At 43.1% G+C, this 19,104-nt stretch overlaps 1 protein-coding gene and 1 long non-coding RNA gene across 7 annotated transcripts in view; both read right to left on the reverse strand.

Annotated features, from left to right (window-relative positions):
• Positions 1 to 19,104, reverse strand: part of EXOC2 (exocyst complex component 2) — a 155,590-nt gene that overhangs the window by 26,372 nt on the left and 110,114 nt on the right. For all 6 annotated transcript variants that reach the window (XM_082414831.1, XM_082414832.1, XM_082414833.1 and 3 more), the window contains exons 22-23: positions 17,895 to 18,011; positions 7,561 to 7,702 (exon numbers count right to left, since the gene is read on the reverse strand). In XM_082414831.1, coding sequence (XP_082270957.1) covers positions 7,561 to 7,702; positions 17,895 to 18,011 — 259 coding nt within the window. The remainder of the gene's footprint in view (positions 1 to 7,560; positions 7,703 to 17,894; positions 18,012 to 19,104) is intronic.
• Positions 574 to 5,035, reverse strand: LOC309638640. The gene is made up of 2 exons (XR_014251229.1): positions 1,997 to 5,035; positions 574 to 1,484 (listed from the first exon to the last, which is right to left on the reverse strand). It is a non-coding gene; the product is annotated as an uncharacterized lncRNA (long non-coding RNA).

The following is a 19,104-nucleotide window of genomic DNA, read 5'->3' on the forward strand; positions in this document are numbered from 1 at the left end:
AGGATTTTCTCATTTTATACATAGATATAAAATTTTATAATATTCTAATTATTTCTAAATGGGTAGTCCACATGTTCTTTTTGGTAACCGTTTTCTTATGTAATCAACCAAAGTTCTCTTCTTTAACATTAGCTGAATTAAGAGACAATTCAATCCGACATTCTGTTGAAAATACCTACCAGGGTAAAAACTAAACTGTAAATTAGTATTTTACTTGCTTGAGTAATTTCCACCAAGGTGTTTCACAGTCACCAACCAACTGATGGACCAAGTCTGTCAGGGAAGGATCTCCCTGTGCTGGGCACCACCGAGGGCTGCGGACACGGAGCGGGGGTGGGGGGGCGGCCTGGGGGCCTGGAGACAGTGGGGTGGGGCTGAAGGGGAGCATGGGAGGGGGCGAGGGCCTGAGGGCTGGGCCCCCCCCCTCCAGAAACCAGAGGTGGGCTGTGGGCTGCGGAGGGAAAGACGTCTTGGAGTCCCCTCCTTTTCTACAGACCGTCTCTGTAACTGACCCTTGAACTGCTGGCCGCGGTTATTTTATTTGCAATAGGAATTAATATTTAGATTCTGAAGTAATTCTGCTTCCTTGTTTATTAATGGGACAAAACAAGTTTTTTGTTTGCTGAAATCAGCTCCTATCTCTTGTCCGCACACCCAGAGCCAGCCACCTCTCGCTGGAAGTTCACATCTGGTGCTTTAAAGGAGAATGGCGTCCCCCCGCCCTTCTGGTTTGGGTGGGGCTTCCCAGGGGGAGGGACAGCCTTCGTCCACCTTTGGCGGGGCCAGCAGCGCATGGGGGTTTGTCCCCTGCTTCTTCGCTACCCCTGCCTGTGGGAGGTGGCGGGCAGGCAGAGGGGCTGCTTCTCGGAGGGGCTGGGCAAGGGGTCTGGGCTCTCACTCTGACCCTCCGGCACCGGCCTTCTCACCTACTGACTCTTGCGTCTTATTCTTCAGTCGGTTCGAAATTTGGACAGAGAAGAAGACTGTTATTCATCGGGATTCCCCAGGCCCCAAGATTCAGACGGTGTTTTTCTTTCTTTCCCTCTGAGCAGGCGGAGGTGGCGATGGGGCCAGAGTCCCTTCTTTCCCCTCCTCCCTGATACTGGACACGACGACTCATCTATCAGGAGGATCCAGAAAGCAGGATCGCAACAGCCCTGTTCCAGCATTTAGTAAACTCCCCGAGAACTTTCAGAGAAAGATTTTCCCTACGCGTGGTTACAGTCTAACAACTAACGAGATGAATGTTGAAATGGAGGTGCTGATCTGCTGAGATAAACGGCAGGCAGCCTGGCCACTACCTCAGCGTTCTTCATGCTGACCAAGTGCGATTAGTTAGAGGTAAGTGCAATTAGCTCGCTGAAATACAAGGATCCCGTTAAAATCACAAGAGTATTAGGAGAAAAGTGTTGGGGGAAGAAAACATACAATAACCCATCAAGATACTCTTCGCATGGCCGTGGAAATATATTTTCTTTAGGTAACTGCAAAGAAACGATGATAACTTAAAGAAAATAAGAGATGATTAGACGGTCAATGAACAGCACAGAAGTTATTTTTCACATTCCCTCCTCCCCCAATAACGCACTGGATTTTAACTTTAAAGGATAAAAAAAAAATCTCAAGGCCTCCAAGATGATATAATTTAAAAAAATAAATGGATATAAAAATCACAAGAGAACGACGGATCTATTTTAGTTTTTTTGCCACCCCATGCTGTGATCTTTTTCACCAGAACACCTGCCCTCACACATACCGCCAACCACCCCATAACAAACAGAGAAGCACACACCACAGGTACAGACGCCAAGGTTACGACGTGGTCTCGGGAGCTGCCCTGGGGGTGCTGGTGCCAGGGCTCCCCAGCAGGGCGGGGAGCAGCGCTGGTCCCTCCTGAGTCCCGCCCTGCTCCCCTTGGTGCCACTGGGAGCAGGCCACACGACTGAGGGGGACACGGGTGCATCCCAACCCCCCCGGGTCAGAGCCACCACCTCACCTCACACGCAGCACCATCCTCAGCTTCGCTACCACATTTTAACCTGGGAAGCAGGAACAACTCGGGAAACGTGTAGAGTGCCTCGGATGTAACAGACTTGATAATACTGGCTGAATTTGTGAATGAAAAGCAAATTCTCTATCTGCCCATGAGAGGAACGTTTTATTACAGACTTTGAGTAAGTAGTCTCAGTATTCCAAACACTGGATCTGACACATGATTGACGTGGAACTCGTTCTGCTCCGGTTCCAGGCGTCCCACACAAGCAGTCGGCCGCCCACGCTAACACCCGGCACTCCACTCACTCCCATCACCGATGACATAAATGTCTTCCCTCCTCCTGATAATGTCAATGACTACAATTAATAAAAAAGTCTTTTGAGTTAAAAATCAGTTAAGTACTTTACCTTTATAAAAATGGTTAATTTTAAATTCATTTATTAAGTATCTTTAGGAATATATGTAAACTTAAATGCCTTTTAGATAGAACACCAATATTTAAGAGAAAATTTTAAGAAAGATTGTTTTTCTTATTTAATATGTTTTAAAGATATGAACTTCCATGTGTATCCATAAATGAAGACTAAGACTAGTCTCAATTTAGCTAAAACCTATCAAATGCAAATACTCAGAGCTCTTAATAACTGCAGATAAGAATAACGACACAGTCAGTTAAGTGACTCAGAACTAACCAGAATAATCTTTCCTGACATATATACAAATAAAGAGGTGATAATTTAAATATCCAACTGTCAGGTTAAAAAAGCATAGCTATGGCTTTAACGAATATCTCTTCTTGAATCGTGAAATTAATCAACAGGATTTTTTAAAAAAAAAATCACCACAAACAGTATCAGAAACTAAATTTATTGCTAACTACAGCAATAAACAATCCGTTACCTACGTGATTTGTAAAATTCAGTTTTGGATGAAATTTTGGAGATGAAAATTCTAAAGATAACACTAAAGTTGTTAATTGAAATTATTTTGGAAGACTGAAGTCAAACTATTTTGGCTGTTCACCTTACACGAGGTCTCAAAACTTCAGTCATCTTTAAAGAAACTAAAAATCACTATATGACTATGCGAGACTGAGGTTCAGTTGGGGATCACGAAGTCAAAGCTACACCAAGAAGAGAACTAAATACAGTTTATAAAAGTGAAACCAAAACCAACAATTTCTAAGAGGCTTTGGAACCAGAGAAATGGTAAATGAATGGCTGACAAAGCAGTGGTGTGTGCGTCTGCTCAGGAAGTTTATCTGAAAGACAGAGGCACAGGCCTCAATGCCACAAGGCCAGCAGAAGCTTAATTTTGTATAAAAAGTGGCCCCGATAATGATGACATCATTTTGTATCCATCATCACTCACGCTGAGGGCTGGGAAGATGGGAAGTGGCAGAGAAAGGACCCCAGGTCCCTTCAAGGCAGTATCTGGACAGTCTGAGTCAGTCACCCACCTGGAGGCAGTGGGACCCAAGACCCTAAGAGCCTGGCACTGCCCTTCCCACACCCTCGTCCTCACAAGGATTGAGCAAAACACACCTCAACTGTCCCTGAAGAGCACAGCGGCGCTGCGCAGAACTGCTCACGTGTCAGGTATCCCTGGCACGCATGTTTTAATTCAAACGCAATTGCTCGAGATTTAGGGATTGCACGAAGCTTCCACAGGAGGCAAGTGCTATAACATGCTCACTTCAGTTAAACAAATACGAACACCCACTGTGTACTATTTATTAAAAAGTGAACAAGGAGATTAATGGAAACGAGAACATCGCGATTTACTTTCCTATTGGAAAAACAACCGAGAAAAATCACTGTGAACCACAGAGCAAGTACTCGGAAGATAAACTGAGGCTGTAACCTGTGAACTCCCACCCTCAGCTCGCAGCACAGGAGCCGGGGGCACAGTGACCGCCGACGTGCAGGACTCAAGAGAAGGCCGGTGGCATGGGGGGGGGGGCAGGGAAGCCCCCGGAGGAGGCACAGGAAGGGCAGGGAGCAGGACAACAGCGGCAGCGCCCGCCCCAGAGGGTAGGTCTGAGCTGGAGGTGAGGGGTGGCCTGAGGGTTGAGCAGGGGAGCGGCGGGCGGGCCTGGCAAACAGGCAGACAGGTGCGGGCTCAGGCGACACGGGGCGTCCTGGTAGGAGCTGAGGGTGGTGGCCACAGAACCAGGGCACAGAGAGGAGCGGGAGCCCCGGCTGAGCTGGCTGGTGAGGAGGGCGCGGAACGTCCTGGGGGAGTGCATTTGTCTACGCGGGAGGGAGACCTGAAGCTCAGAGCAGAGATCAGCCTGCAGACGTGGACACTGGAGGCACCAGCCACTCCTGCCAGTGGAGGAAACCACGCAGAGTCCGAGGAAAGGCTAGCAAGCCCAGAGGAAGCCAGCGTCCTGGGGACGCCAGGGTGCAAGGCTAGGCAGGGGAAGGAGACTGAGGGCCGCCCACCAGCAGTGGCACCACAGGGGCCGCCGGAGGGCCGTCTCTCCCGGGGAGAGGGAGCAGCCCGGGAGCATTCCGATCACGGAGCACAAAAGCGAGCATGTCCACGGATCCAGCCACGGCACAGAGGTGGAGTCACGGGGTGCCGGAGATGTCGGGAGGACACGAGAGGACATGGGACCTCACATGGAATCCCTGAGGAACCACTCAGCCGACTTTCTGAAGCTGGGCTGTAAAGAGGAGTGTGACGGGGCTGTGAGTACAGTTAGGGGGACCAGAGCTTAGGGTTCAGTGCCTGATGTCCTAGCCACCCCTCCCCAACCCTCAGGAGGTAATAAGTAATTTGTCTGTCTTAGGACACTTGAACTTTAGAAAATGGAAATGGTAGTGAGTGTTAAGTGACAATCATAGGCGAGGCACAGGTGTTATAGGCACACAAATGACTGAAACTGTTTGCAAGGAGTTAAAACGTTTAGGATGTGCATGTGCACATACGTATGTGCGAGTGTGCGCACACATGTGTGCGCGTGCGCAGGGCCTGCTGTATAACGACGCCTTCATTTGCGAACTGGGGACTGGTTAACCGCCCCAGAGCTTGGCGCAGCGGGCCCTGTGGGGGAATTCGCACATGTCGCGGGGAGGAGAGAGGCCCCCGAGGGAAGCAGTAACCAGGCTGGTCTGCAGAGGCCGGGGCCAAGCACGGGCCACAGCTGACTGCTGGGCACTGCTCCCCTGGGGAGAAAATGGGGAGGTTTCACTGGAAACATTCTGCGATCTGGTCCGTGGAATTCTGAGCCTCTCAGTCACTGCTCTATAAAACACTTAAATGACGGGAAGTCTGGGAACGTGAAAGGAATCTCCTCACATCTTTGTTTAAAAATTTCCCCAAAACAGGGGAATAAAAAACAGATACAGAAATGCATCTATTACGTTTGTGTACTGAAGAGTTACAAGAGATTAAAAGGACCCCAAACAGCCCCGCTCACACAGGGGAGCTTCCTGGGAAAGCGCCTGAGTGGGAGGGGGCCCCGAGCGGAGCAGGTGCGGGCCCGCTGGGAGTGAGGCGGTGGGGGGGGGGCAGCGAGGACACGGGCATGGCTCCGTGGGAGCTGCAAGGGGTCCCCAGTTACTGAACAAATCTTCACGAGCAGGCACCACGCACCATGCAGGAGTCTAGACAAGGGAGACAGAGAACCTGGGAGGCAAGATCCTCTGTTTGTGAATTTGCAAATTCGTGCTAAACTTTTGTGGTGGCATGTCTCACCTGAACTGATAAGGATCTTGTTATCACTCCTAATCTAATATTCACCTATTTCTCTGCAGGGATCTCTATCGGGAATATAACATAATATGTTACCTTCCTAAAGTCCAAGATATTGAAACTCCCAAAGTCATCTAGCCCGAGAGTTTTGAAAAGGATGGTAGATCAAAAGTTCCAGAGGCTGCTGAGTTCAAAAGTTCCAGAGGTCTGTTCACGTGGAGTCAGGAACCCGGCTTACACAGAAGGTGCATTTCATCACCCACCTTGGATAACTGACCACTACCCACGACCTCACGGATTTGGCTTTAAGAAGCTCAACCAACATAAAGGCAGGTGCTGGAACCACACGTACAGCCTTCTCCCTTGTAGATAATTATCTTACACATAAAATACACGTAATTCCCACGGTTAAATCTAAAATGCCATGCCTACTCTCCACTGGCCGTGTCACCTCTGCAGGGTGGATGGCTGGTGTCCTGATATTTAAGTAGAGGCCTGAGGACAAAAGGATGCATGAGGGAGAATTACTGTCTAAGCAAAGGGAAGGCCCTGGGGGAGGATGTGGGAAGTCTGGGCCACAAGAGGCCCAGTGTGCTGGAGGCGGCTGGAGGGGCCGCAGGGGGCGGGTGCCGGACTCAGCGCTGCCCGCTCTGCGGATTTTACCGCGAGTGAGCAGGAAGATGCTGCAAAAATTTTAAGCAAGTTACTGATAGGCTCTGACTTAAACTGTAAAAGGATATATTTGGGATGTGAACTGTAATCCAGTTTGGATAGAGAAAAACATGGGTACACAAGAGTAATGGCGTGACAGGAATAAGATCAATTATGGTCAGCCGTAGGCAGAAGGCTCGTATGTCTATAATGAAGGTGATTTCAGGAATTAAATACCTGCAGTCACATAAAATATTACTGATTTAATGATTCTGGCTCTTAACTTAGAATTTTGGCATCACTGTATCGTTACCCCTAATATGAAAAATAACAATAAAAACCAAAGGTATTAAAGAATAAACAATGTTATCACCATCTAATAAAAGCATCACACAACAAAAATGACAGGTGGTCACAACGATTAGTTGAAAGAATGAAGGTAACAACCTGCCAGCAGGTCACCGGTACAGCCACACTCGCCTCGAAGAACCGACATCTAATATGAACAGAACCACTTCCACGTCACGCTACATCGACATAACGATGTCAGTAGGTTGCTTGGCTTTATGTATTCTACAGTACTTCATACAAAGAAACAACTATTTGATCAATCAAAAAGTTTATTTCATTCAACAAGCAATAGTTAGTTCTAAAATATGTATTAGGAAGTGATTTAAGTGACTTTCATTTGATGTCAAAATGATAATACTGGAACTGTCAGTCATCCTTCTCCAGGTGAATTTTCTTTGCTAAATTATTATAATAATCTTACTCCCATACGTTTTCCTTGTATCTTTCACCTTTTTGGCATCAGTAATTGGGTCTTCCAAAGAAATGACCAAACGTCTTAAGTAAATTTTTTGATGAAGGTTGCAAGGTCATTGCATAAAACTGTCACTCACAGTCTATTATTTCTATGCAGTAAAGAAATATCATAGGAAGCAAGTGTGCGTTACTGAGATGATCACACATTATGAGGTGTAATTAATTATTCTCTGGAATTTAAGAATATCTTTAACCATTTTAAGTACTAATAACCCCAAGCTATCAAAAAATGGGTAAGCTAATAAAAATTTATATCAACCCCTCAGTAAATATGAAAAAAAAATGGGAATAAAAAGAAAAGCATCTTAAGCTTGTATTGAGAAAAGGAAATCCGTATTTACCCCTCCGGATGCATCTGGAGACTTCAGTAACCTCAAACCACCCACCTGTTGGGGGCAGGCAGTCCTTCCAGTCGAAGTAGCCTGCGTAAATTCCAGGTTCTAAGGAGCCAACGATGGGGTCTGCCTTCAATTCAATGTAGTTTTCAAAGAGTCTTTGGTCCAACTCTTTCAGTGAGGCCATGCTAACCTACAAACACAAATAAGAGTAATTATGAGCTGTCTGCTTGAGGGTGAAGAAAAAAGTAAAACAATGTAAATAAATACTTCAGTAGATTTTAACAGTTTTTACCAACTTCCTACAAAAAGGCAAGATTTTTATTTTACTTTCAGTAATAAGGACCACTCTAGTGCAGCTGTGTAACAAGATAAGAATTAATCTTCTGTATAGACCAGGGGCCATCTTCACAAGAAGGTCAGCCCACATGAACTAGTTCTTGCTGGAAGAGCGGGTCAGTGTCAGCCCTGTGTGTCCATGCCTGGTCTCACCAGCACCCAGGGGCCAAGGACTTGCAGAGGGAGTGGGCCGAGCCCTCAACATGGGAGGAGTGAGAATCTGGGGAGTGCAGGGTCGGGGCCGGCACTAGAGGCCATAGAGGTCGTAGACCATACAATACAGCAAGAAAAGATACCAGGAAAAAAGAGCACAACTGTCCTTTCAATGCATACTATAAAGCTATCATACTATATGTATAATTACAGTAATAATGAACACAATGTAATACTCAGTAAGAGACAGATCATCTCCCTGAAGATAACAGTTAAAACTACAAAGCCTCTGGGAAAAAGAAATTCAGGACACTGGAGCAGGTAAAGATTCTGACAGGATATGAAAGGCACTAAACATTTTTAAAAGTAGATAAACCTCATCAAAATTTAAAATTTCTACTCAAAGAATATATATCTGACAAAGATATACACAGATTTCTAACATCACTAATAGAAAGGTAAACAACCCAATTAACAAATGAACAAGTGAACTGAACAGGCACTTCAAAAGAAAGTACCTGAATATGAACAGCTAAATGCATAAGAAAGATGCTTAACATCACTGTTTATCAGGGAACGTCAACGAAAGCCAGGAGATGGGCTAAAATAAAACAGAATGTGAAGTGGTAGTGAGCAAGTGGGGCACCTGGACACGCACACGCTGCTGGCTGAGTGTAAAGGAGATCCCCACTTGGGAATGCTCAGAGGTTCTATCAACTTATTCCATGACCAGCAATTCCACTTCTAGGTATATATGTAAGATAAGAGAGTACAAATGTCCACAGAAAGACTTTTACAGCAGTGCCCACAGCAACTTTATTCATAAAGACGTAAAACTGGAAACAACCCAAAGCCCATTACCAAGAATAAGTAAGCAAAATATGTTACCTAAACTCTGCAATAAAAGAAATAAATTAGTAATAGACACACAATTTGGCTGAATCTCAGAAATGATTAGGTCTGAGCAACAGCAGCCAGACACAGAAGACTACAAATTGTACGGTTCCACTTTACATGAAGTTCAAGAAACGGTGAAACTAACCTGTGCAGACAGAAGTCAGACAGTGGAGAGAGGGGTGCCCATGCAGGTGTCCCACTGCACGGGACTGGCACAAGGAGAACATTTTATATTTTGATCTGGGTGGTGGGTACTGTGCAAAAAGTCACCAATCTATATACACTTAAGATTTGTATGTTTTACTGTACATAAAGTATACCTCAATTTAAGAAAAAACGTTGAAAATAAATGTATGCACAGATAGGTACCAGGCAAATGAAACAATGAGAATCAACGATACTCACCTCATACATTTTTTTGTGAGGATTCGAAATGATAAATTTATGAGCCTTGTGTTGCACATTTAAAATACATAATGAGGGCTTCCCTGGTGGCACAGCGGTTAAGAATCTGCCTGCCAGTGCAGGGGACACAGGTTCGAGCCCTGGTCCGGGAAGGTCCCACATGCCGCGGAGCAACTAAGCCCGTGTGCCACAACTACTGAGCCTGCACTCTAGAGCCCGTGCTCGACAACAAGAGAAGCCACCGCAATGAAGAGTAGCCCCCGCTCTCTGCAACTAGAGAAAGCCTGCCTGCAGCAATAAAGACCCAACGCAGCCAAAAATAAATAAAAATAAAATAAATAAATTTAAAAAAAAAGCATAATAAATGCTAGCAGCTATGATTATTATTTTTCAAATGCCCTGTTCATACCATCTGAGAAGCACAGATGTCAGCTGAGTTCACTTGACCGTATTTGAAATGCAAGGATGGGGTCTGTCTATCACGAACCCACCACCTGAGAGTGATGGATGAAAGTTACGTGAAAAAAAACTCTGTTAGGAAGGAAACCACAGTCCAGTAGGGCAGACAGACGAGAAAACATTCGAAAGACAATGTTCACAGAATGTGGCTGACAAGGAAGCAGAGGGAGCAAGAGTGACCAGGGCACTGCTAAGGGGCTGAAAAGCTTCTCAGGGAAGGTGGGGCCGGACGGCTTCCAGGCCAGCCGTCTCTAATGGAAAAGGGGAAAAAAGGGTGCTAGTTCAACAGTTATGTAATCAGAAATAGGTGTTCTCACACAGGTTTGAGCTGTGCAGGTCCACGGATATGTGGATTTTTTTCGGTAGTAAATACTACCGTACTGTACGAACCCGCAGACAGGGAGGGTGGATACGGAGGGCTGACTCTAAGTTACGCGACTGGGTGGAGGGTCAGCACCCTAACCCCAGTGCATACGTAGTTCAAGGTCAACTGTAGTTCAACAGCCAGTAATAACGTGGAGAAATACAGAGCGTGTTAGGAGGCAGCATTTTAGAGGCTTGTGATGATCTACCAGCTCTCTCTTCGGCAGCAACGTGCAGGTCAAGGTGCTCTGATGTCACATGTGGTCACGGGGGGGCACGTCCAGGAACAAAACGCGGATGGCGGATGCCCTGCTTCCCCGGTGTCTACACAGGGGTCTGTAGCTCACTCAAAATAGTTAACAAAACGTAAAATCATTTCATTGTTGTGATTTAATGTTTCCAACTTAAATTTTCTGGTTTACTATTTTAAAAACTTTTTGGAAGGAATACTTCTAAAAAAAAAAAAAGTTTCTGAGAAAAAAATAGCAGGAAAAAAGCCCTGTTATTTTCATTTCAAAGATGACAGAAAGAGTACATTTAACTGAGCCAGCTCTATAGAAATAAACTCATCAAACTATAAGCAGAATCTCTATGCAAGTGAATCTGGATTACTAGTTTCAGTCAAATTAATATATTTTTAATTCTTTACAAACAGATGGCTGGACAGTGAATTGACATTCCTTCATGTTACTGAACCATAACTTGTCAAATGTGGACAAAATAAATGCCAAGTAAATAGTTAATTTTAAAAAATAAACCTTTAATCCCTAGTAGAGGTGGCACTATTAAAACAAAAAAGCAAGCTGTGATATGACAGGACATGCTGTCACTCTGACACAGAAGGACCACCTAGGACTTGCTGTCGGGAGCCATTTCTCCTCATCTTCCTTCTGCCGTGGTTCTAACCTGTGACTGATTATATCTATATATTCCCCAACTGTTCGTTTTCTGTGAATTTTTTTATAATCAAGTTAACCAGCTCACATCCCATTAATCAGGCTTCACCTGACTGCAAAAATCCCTCTCCGTTTACTTGACTATACCTTGCAGCTGACGTGGCCACCTACACAGAACCATCTGAGGGCCACTGGAAAGCACTTTACCACCACCATCTCCTACACTGGTATAATGTTTCAAATTGTACTATTCCAGAGTAAGTTAATCGTTTTTCCTGACTTAGTAACAAAAACCAAAAAGAGTTTCTGGAAATGAAAAACAACTTTAAACATAACAGAAGCAGCAGTGGATGAGAAGAGAGAGCTGAAGAAATATTCCTAATCATTACAGAGGATTTAAAGATGAGGGAAAAAACATGAAAGAAGAAGGTAAGAGACATGGAGAATATAAGGTCTGATATGATCCAACAGGAATTCTTGAAGGGAGAAAAGAGTGAACAGGGGAGAATTTTTGACGAGGTAATGGCTGAGAATTTTCCAGGACTGCTTAAAAGTATCAATCAGAGTCAAGGGAAAAAGGCAAAAAAAAAAAAAAAAAAAAGTCATACCAAGAGACACATCATAGTTGAACTACAGAATGCTAGAGGTGAAGAAAATATCTAAAAAGTAGCCAAAGAGAGACTGTACTACATCTTTCTCAGTAATGGACAAATTAAAGACCACACAAACAAACAAAAGGAACAAATATGAACAATTCACACACTTGGTCTAACAGACACAAACAGAACGTGGTATTCAAAACTGAAGGACAATCTTTTCAAGCGAGGTAGAATATTTCAGAAAACTCACCATGTATCATCTGCAAAGCAAGTTTCAACAAAGTTAAAAACATGATATTCTGACATCAGAACACTTAAGTCAGAAATCTCTAACAAAGAAAAAACTAACTCCCAATATGGAAACTAACTGCTCCCTCAATTTGGAAATTTAAAATCACCCCTCTACATACTGGTGTGTCAAAGGAAAACACACAATTAAAATTAGAAAATACAAAGTGAACAATAAGAACACCATGTGTTAGCATGTGGCACACCACTAGAGAGAGGGAAATACATAGCCTTAAATGTTCATATGAAAAAGGAGAAAGGTTTGGAATCAGTGAGCTGTGTAAACAAAACAATTAAGCTCAGCACCCAAGTTACTGCCTCAGAAAACAAGGATGTGAAGAGAGATCAGTGAAGACAGAGGTTGGTTCTTGAAAAGACTCTGGCAAAGCTAATCGAAAGAAAGACTAAAATATTAAGCATGCAACATTAAGTATAAAAGGGGGTCAAAACTGTAGATGCAGTTGAGATTGCAAGAATATGGAACTATTATAAAACAGTTTTATGCCAATACATTTGAAAATTTAGGCAAAATGGACAAAGTCCAAGAAAAATACAGATGACCCAAATTAACAAGAGGAAACGGAAAGCCTGAGTGGTTCTTTAACCATTAAAGAAAATGAACCAGTCATTAAAAACTGTCTCACAAAGAAAATACAGCCCCAGAAAGTTTTACCAGAATTCTTCTAAATATTCAGATAACAAATACTATAATTCCAACTCTATATAAACTCTCAGAAGAAGAAAAAAGGAGACACTCTAATTTATTTTACAAATTAGCATAACCTAGATGCAGCAACATGGATAAACCTCAAAAACAGTACTGAGTAGAAAGAGGAGTCACAGAAAAATGCATGCCTATGATCCCACTGATGCTATTTAAAACTCAGAAACAGGTAATAGTAAACAACGTGTTAATTAGGAACCACGAAATGCAGAAGTGACTCTCTACAAGGGGAGGGAGGTGATGCAAATGTGCACCGAGGGTCCTGATCACGATACTGCATTTCTTCAGCTGCAATTTCTTCTAATTCACATCTATCTACACAAGAGCTATTCCTCTGTAGGGATAAAACATTTCATACAGAAATATGTGAAAAGAATTTAGTCGAGAAAAGAAGCAAACCAACATTCAACTAGTCACAAAGCGAGGTGTCAAATGCGATTCCAGCCTCTGAAGGAAGCATCCAAGAAGAGCAGAGGCCCTCACCCGTGCGTGCTTTGGGAGAACAGGGCAGGGCAGGGCCACGCCACAGGAGGCTCTCTGTGGGACGAGACACCTGTATCTGAGACGGGAGTTGAAGGATGATGCAGAGCGAAGGGACTTAGGGCACAGAGCGCCAGGGAGGGAGGCTCCTGCGAAAGCACAGTGGTCGGCGCATGAAGGGCCGGGCCTGAGCAGGAAGAGCAACCAGAGGGGTGGAGACGGATTCAGAGGGCGGCTCATCACCCGTCACGAGAGACGGAGGCCAGAACACCCCCAGGGCCCAGCTGGCCGACTGAGACAGGGCGCACAGAAAGGGGCTGGCATGAAGGAGGAGGGCCATTTTGGTTTGGACACAATGACCTGATATCCCAGAGGAACTTCCAGCGAAGACGTCTCATAGGAAACAGATCCGAAGCCTAGGAACGGCCTGCAGGTTAAAGATCACGGGCACCACTGACAAAGGGACGGAAGGAGTAGATGAGATGAGACTGAGGAGGGCCCGGAGTGCCAGCGTGAGGACAGAACTGGGAAGAGGGGTGGGGTGAAAGACAACTCCAGTGGTTGAATTTTATCTGCCAGGGTTCAAGGTTTTGACTTCGGACCCCACATCCTGCCCAAGTGGTGAACCAGTGGTTTTACTCACTTACACCCTGCACGTCCCCAACTTTCCAAACAGACTTTGAGCTTCTCTCTCATCTCTGAAACAACATCTTCTATGTGAAAAAACAGCAGCACTACGTATAACGGCCAAGACTTGAGAGCACCCAAGTGCCCGCTGACAGATGAATGGAGAAAGAAGATGTGGTCTCTGTATACAATGGAATACTACTCAGCCATAAAAAGAATGAAATTCTACCATTTGCAGCAACACGGATGGACCTGGAGGGCATTATGCTTAGTGAAATAAGTCAGACAAATACCGGATGATATCACCTATATGGGGAATCTAAAAAAAGACAACAAACTAGTGACTGAAACAAAAAAGAAACAGACTCACAGATATAGAGAACAAACTAGTGGTTACCAGTGGGGGCGGGGGGAGAGGTACAAACTACTGGGTGTTAAGATAGGCTCAAGTATACACTGTACAACACGGGGAATAGAGCCAGTATTTTGTAATAAGTGTAAATGGAGTTTAACTTTTAAAAGTTGTATTAAAAAACAAAGTTTTAACTAGAATAAATAAATAAAAAGAGCAGCAAAAAAAAGAATTATATACAATTAAGCTAAAAATAATCGAATATGTAAAATATGGTACCCATGGTTCAAGTGACTCAAATACCTTTAAAATTGATTGCTGTAAAGGACCTTCCCTGGACATATTTTAAAAAAAATAACAAAAAACCTGTCCTTTCTCCACCTCCATGTTGGAATACCTGAAAGAGATTTAGGGGCTTCAAATAAAACCTCAATCAAGCATTTAATGCCAGACTTTAATGGCCATTATGACTACATTCCTGAGTCTGTCAAAAATCTGTAATTATCCAAACTCTAAAATCAGATAATTCCTTTTAAAAGACTGGCACAGGTTAAAATATATGTAAAAAAAAATTCCTTGGAATTATGTAATTACAGCTACCGCAATAAAATTATAAGCTAAGGTTTATTAACCATATAGCTCTGGTTTTCCTTTCTCAAAGGTCTCAAAGAATTAAGGATTTGTGGTAAACTTGGTGTGCACACTTAGAACGCAAAACTCTGTAAACAGTCAACGAGCATATGAAAAAGTGTTAACCTACCAAGCAGGGAAAGGCATACAGATGAAAATACCATGAAAGAGTATGTTTACCTATCAAATTAGAAACTATAATCAGTGATGATGGCCAAATGTGGTGAGACCGGCTTCTGGAAAGCAATCTGGCAAACTCCACCAGGAGTCTTTGGAGTTGTAATTCCACTTCTAAGAATCCACTGTGAGGAAGTAAGAAATGTGACCAAAGACTATCTTCCCCTCTCAGTAACAACAACGAAAATAACCAGCAGGAAGAAGTTAAAATCATAAAAATTAAAAAATGGTACATCTGCATTAACAAATATTATAAAGCCATAAAGCTCATCTTTACAAAAATAGTTAATAAAAATGGAAAAGCGCTCACAACAGAAGAGCCGATAGAAAAAGATACATTCAAGGTAAACAGAATTTGGGAAAATGTTTCATTTTTTTTTTAATATCATATATACACACAGGTATATGGCATATAAAAGACACTATTACTATATATACTAAAATAAGACAGTGTTCATCTTTGGTGCATTATAGATGATATAAAAAATTTTTTTAGATTTTTCAGTATTTCTCTTTTTAAAAAATGATAAATAGGTCTTACTTTTATAATAAGGAAAAAAAAAATGCATGACTGGAAAAACATTTGCAAGACTTGAGGAAAACCCAAAGGTGCTGGCACTGCACGTGGAAGCGCACACAGCACTGCGCGTGGAAGCGCACACAGCACTCAGAGTTGGCACTTGCTGTCCGGGCTCCACACAGCACATCCACTGAAGGCCTACGATGGGGCCTATTTTAAAGAGTGTAACTTGTAGGGAAAGAGGAGTTTGATACTCTGATCTGATAAATTTAATGTTTATTATTTAATGTTGTTTCATCAAGTCCGAATGATGTACATTAATCAACCGGCTTCATGTCCTATTCCTTTGGTGTGCTTTCATGGAAACAATTTTGTTCTTTATCTTAATACATGTATGCTGCTGGGCCAGAAAGCATTCTGGATTTAGCACGAGAAAACTTAATTTTGAGTCCTGCTTTGCTCTGCTGCTTATAGGTCAAGGCATTAACCTCTCCGAGCATTTTTCTGCATGAAAAAAATGGAGTTAATAATACTTTCCTGATTACTTCACAGAGCTATTTTCATCAAATAAAACTGTGTATATAAAATCATTCTAGCTTTAAAGGATGAGTGATGATTAAATTTTAATAAACGCCTAACAAGCGTGATTATGCACCTACTGTTCCTATGTAAAAATTAATTCTACTCTCGAAGATGGAGACCAAGACAAAGGGAACTGAAAAGGCTGGCCATTTCTGTGCTGCTCCTGGTGGAGTAAGAAAGCAGAAGGAACTATGCCTGGAGGACCCTGGGCAAAGTCCCCATCTGCAGCCAGAAGGAGACCTGAGAGAGGTGGGGTCCGTCTGGTAGAAGCACACCAGGCAGAAGCCCTCAGTGAGCACTTCCCTCTGAGAGCAGAGCAGAGCAGAGCCAGAGAACGGATAACCAATGTTCATAGGACACACGTGCCCTGGGATTGTTCTAGGATGTGGGCCTCCCGAGCTATCTGTCATTTGAGAAAGAAACCGTGAAAAACAGTGGCAGTTGGCAACTTTTATACCTTAATTCAAGAAATATATTTTACTTGATTGTCATCACGAAATTAATGAATTCACTCATAAAAAACAGAATCAGCACAAACACTATAAATCTAGTTTACTGTCTATTCCTTTAATACTCAACTGAATGATTTCAAAATATTCAATTCCAAATTCTGAGTGCCAAGAATAGCCCACCCCCAGATCCTTCATGTCACCTTGTCTCAGAACAATCTGGACAAAGACTGGGAAGGACATCAAAGCCTATCTGCATGTCAATTTCATTCTTCTTCTTAATGATACAAACTGAACCTAACAGATAATTCCCACTCATAACTTTGTAAAAACCTAAAAATCTCCCTGCTTGTTATATGCAGTTCCTAATCACTTCATATATTTTTAAAATGATAAAAGATTTCTTCAGTAATAATGTTAGTGTCATTATTGTTACTGCATAAAAACGAAATGCCCACTTTCTACAAATACTAACTTTCTACTGCAAGAGAGCACCTTGCAGCTCTCAACACAAAAATTTCTGGAAATAAACGCGACATTTGGCCCTAAAGTCTTAAGTCACAACATTTCTCATCAGGATGATTAATCTTTACGAAAAGGCAAGAAAACAAGACACAGCCACCCACTCTGACATTTTCAATCTTTGAAAAAAAAATCCCAATCTAGCTCATGAACTGGAACCATCATTTGTAAAAAGTATGCAATCCATCAAGAGCACGTTTTGATTATAAGATTAACAAGATCACTATCTTTCTTATTCTTTGCACTGAGGAAACTGTACTGACATTAGAAAAGTGGTTCTAGCTTAGTTTTACTTAGAAATCTGATAAACTTTTGTCCAGGAACCAAGCAACCTTTAATAATAACATGATTACTTCATTTTTTCCTTGTCTGCTTACTTGAAAAATATAATCAACAAAGTGTAACATTAAAAATACCTACTCCATTGATTTATACAGGACTCATTTTTGTCCACCTTTCTACAGGCAGGACTGGAGAGTGGAGGGTATGTCTTTTTCAGGTAAGACAAAGCAACCTACAGCTGTGCACGAGTGTGTGTGCGTGTGCTCTGGCAGGCAAGCAGAAGCACTGCTGCGGCTCCCTGGAGCGGGAGGGAGGGAGGAAGAAGAGGTGGCTCTGCAGGCTCAGGGTTTGCTGGCGGCTAGAAGTAGAAGCTTCAACCTAAAAGGAGCCAAATCAGAGATGACTCCTAAAGATCTGGGTTTGAAGCCTTTCTTTCCTTTTCTTCCCTCAGTTTTGAAAAGCTCTAACCTTGAGAGGGCTTTGCTCTAGAGAAAGAGGAGAGCATTACGTCAGTGACTCAGGTGAGCTGTGAGAAGGAGGGACCCGGGCGTGGGGAGGAGCGGGGGCGGGGGGCGCTGAGGAAACAGCTGGGAACGGAGCGGATGACACCACCACGTGTCCGTTTAACGCGATCCATTTACCTGTGTTATTTTTTCTACTCCCTGGAAGTTGTGCTTTTCAAAATGTTCTGCGATATTTCGGAAGGTGTGACGTTCTAGGTAGCAGCAATTACTCAGGACTATCAAAAGTCTCTGTTCCTAAAACCAAAACAAATTTTTAGAAAATTATTTATAGTAACAAACTGAAAGTCTAACAGATAACATTTATCACTTGTTAAATTTAATTATAATCTCTTGATGTTTAATATCAATATTCAATGCTTTGTTTTTCTTGGTTCCTTCTTTCCAGTAACAAGGAGAAACACAATACAATTCTATAATTCTACTAATTGCTCGCTATGACATAACACACTAAAGAGCCAAATAATGTTTGACTCAAATTCCTTTTGAAATTTAACAGCTGTATGGAAAAACAGATTGATGCAACACAGTAAACTAGTAAAATACGATCCAGCTGCTGTTCTTAGGAAAGGGATTCTACTTTACTGGTTATTCCACTTCATACGTTTTGCACCCAAAAAAAGCTATAAAAATGGATATTTAAAAATAACTACCAAAAAATGTAGAAACTCTCAGAAAATAATTCCTAAGTTTCTTATAACTTGGAAGAGAATTGTAATGCCATCCACAGATGGGCGCCTTCAAACACCAGGCCTTCCCAGAATTTCCCACGTAGAAGAGTGTCCCTCTTACGGGGACTCTCCCCCGCTCAGCCACGCAGGGCGCCGCTCTACCCCCCAGGCTTCCCGCTGTGTAAGGTGACTTCTTATCAAGATTACCAGACCCCCAGGCTGATGAATCAGTCATCCTCTCAGAGTTCAGAAGAACTGGCTTTGTAAACACAGTTCTAGGAATGGCACTGTCCCCGTGCTTGGGGCTGTCTGAGCACTGTCCCTGCTCCCTCAGGTGTGAGGGCTTCTCTGGAACAACTGTGACTAATTTAGGGCCTTGGTTTAGATCCTTGACTAAAAACTAAGACAGAACTCCTTTCTAGGAGAAGCTCTCACCCACACTTTGATCGCTGCTGTGTACTAATCAGGGTAACTTAGGTTAGTGTCAGGAAGGCAGATGGGAATAACCAGGCCCTGGCAGGTGCACAGACCACAGGGCTAGGCTCACTGAGCCTGGATCACCCAAGAATTCCACTCAGCTCCCTCAAAATGTGTACAACTTTCCATGTCTTTATTAAAACTTTTACTGTTTCGTTCTGGCAGAGCATGGCCTATTTGCT

Source organism: Balaenoptera physalus, assembly GCF_965194825.1.
Source record: "Balaenoptera physalus genome assembly, chromosome: 11".
NCBI lineage: Eukaryota > Metazoa > Chordata > Mammalia > Artiodactyla > Balaenopteridae > Balaenoptera > Balaenoptera physalus.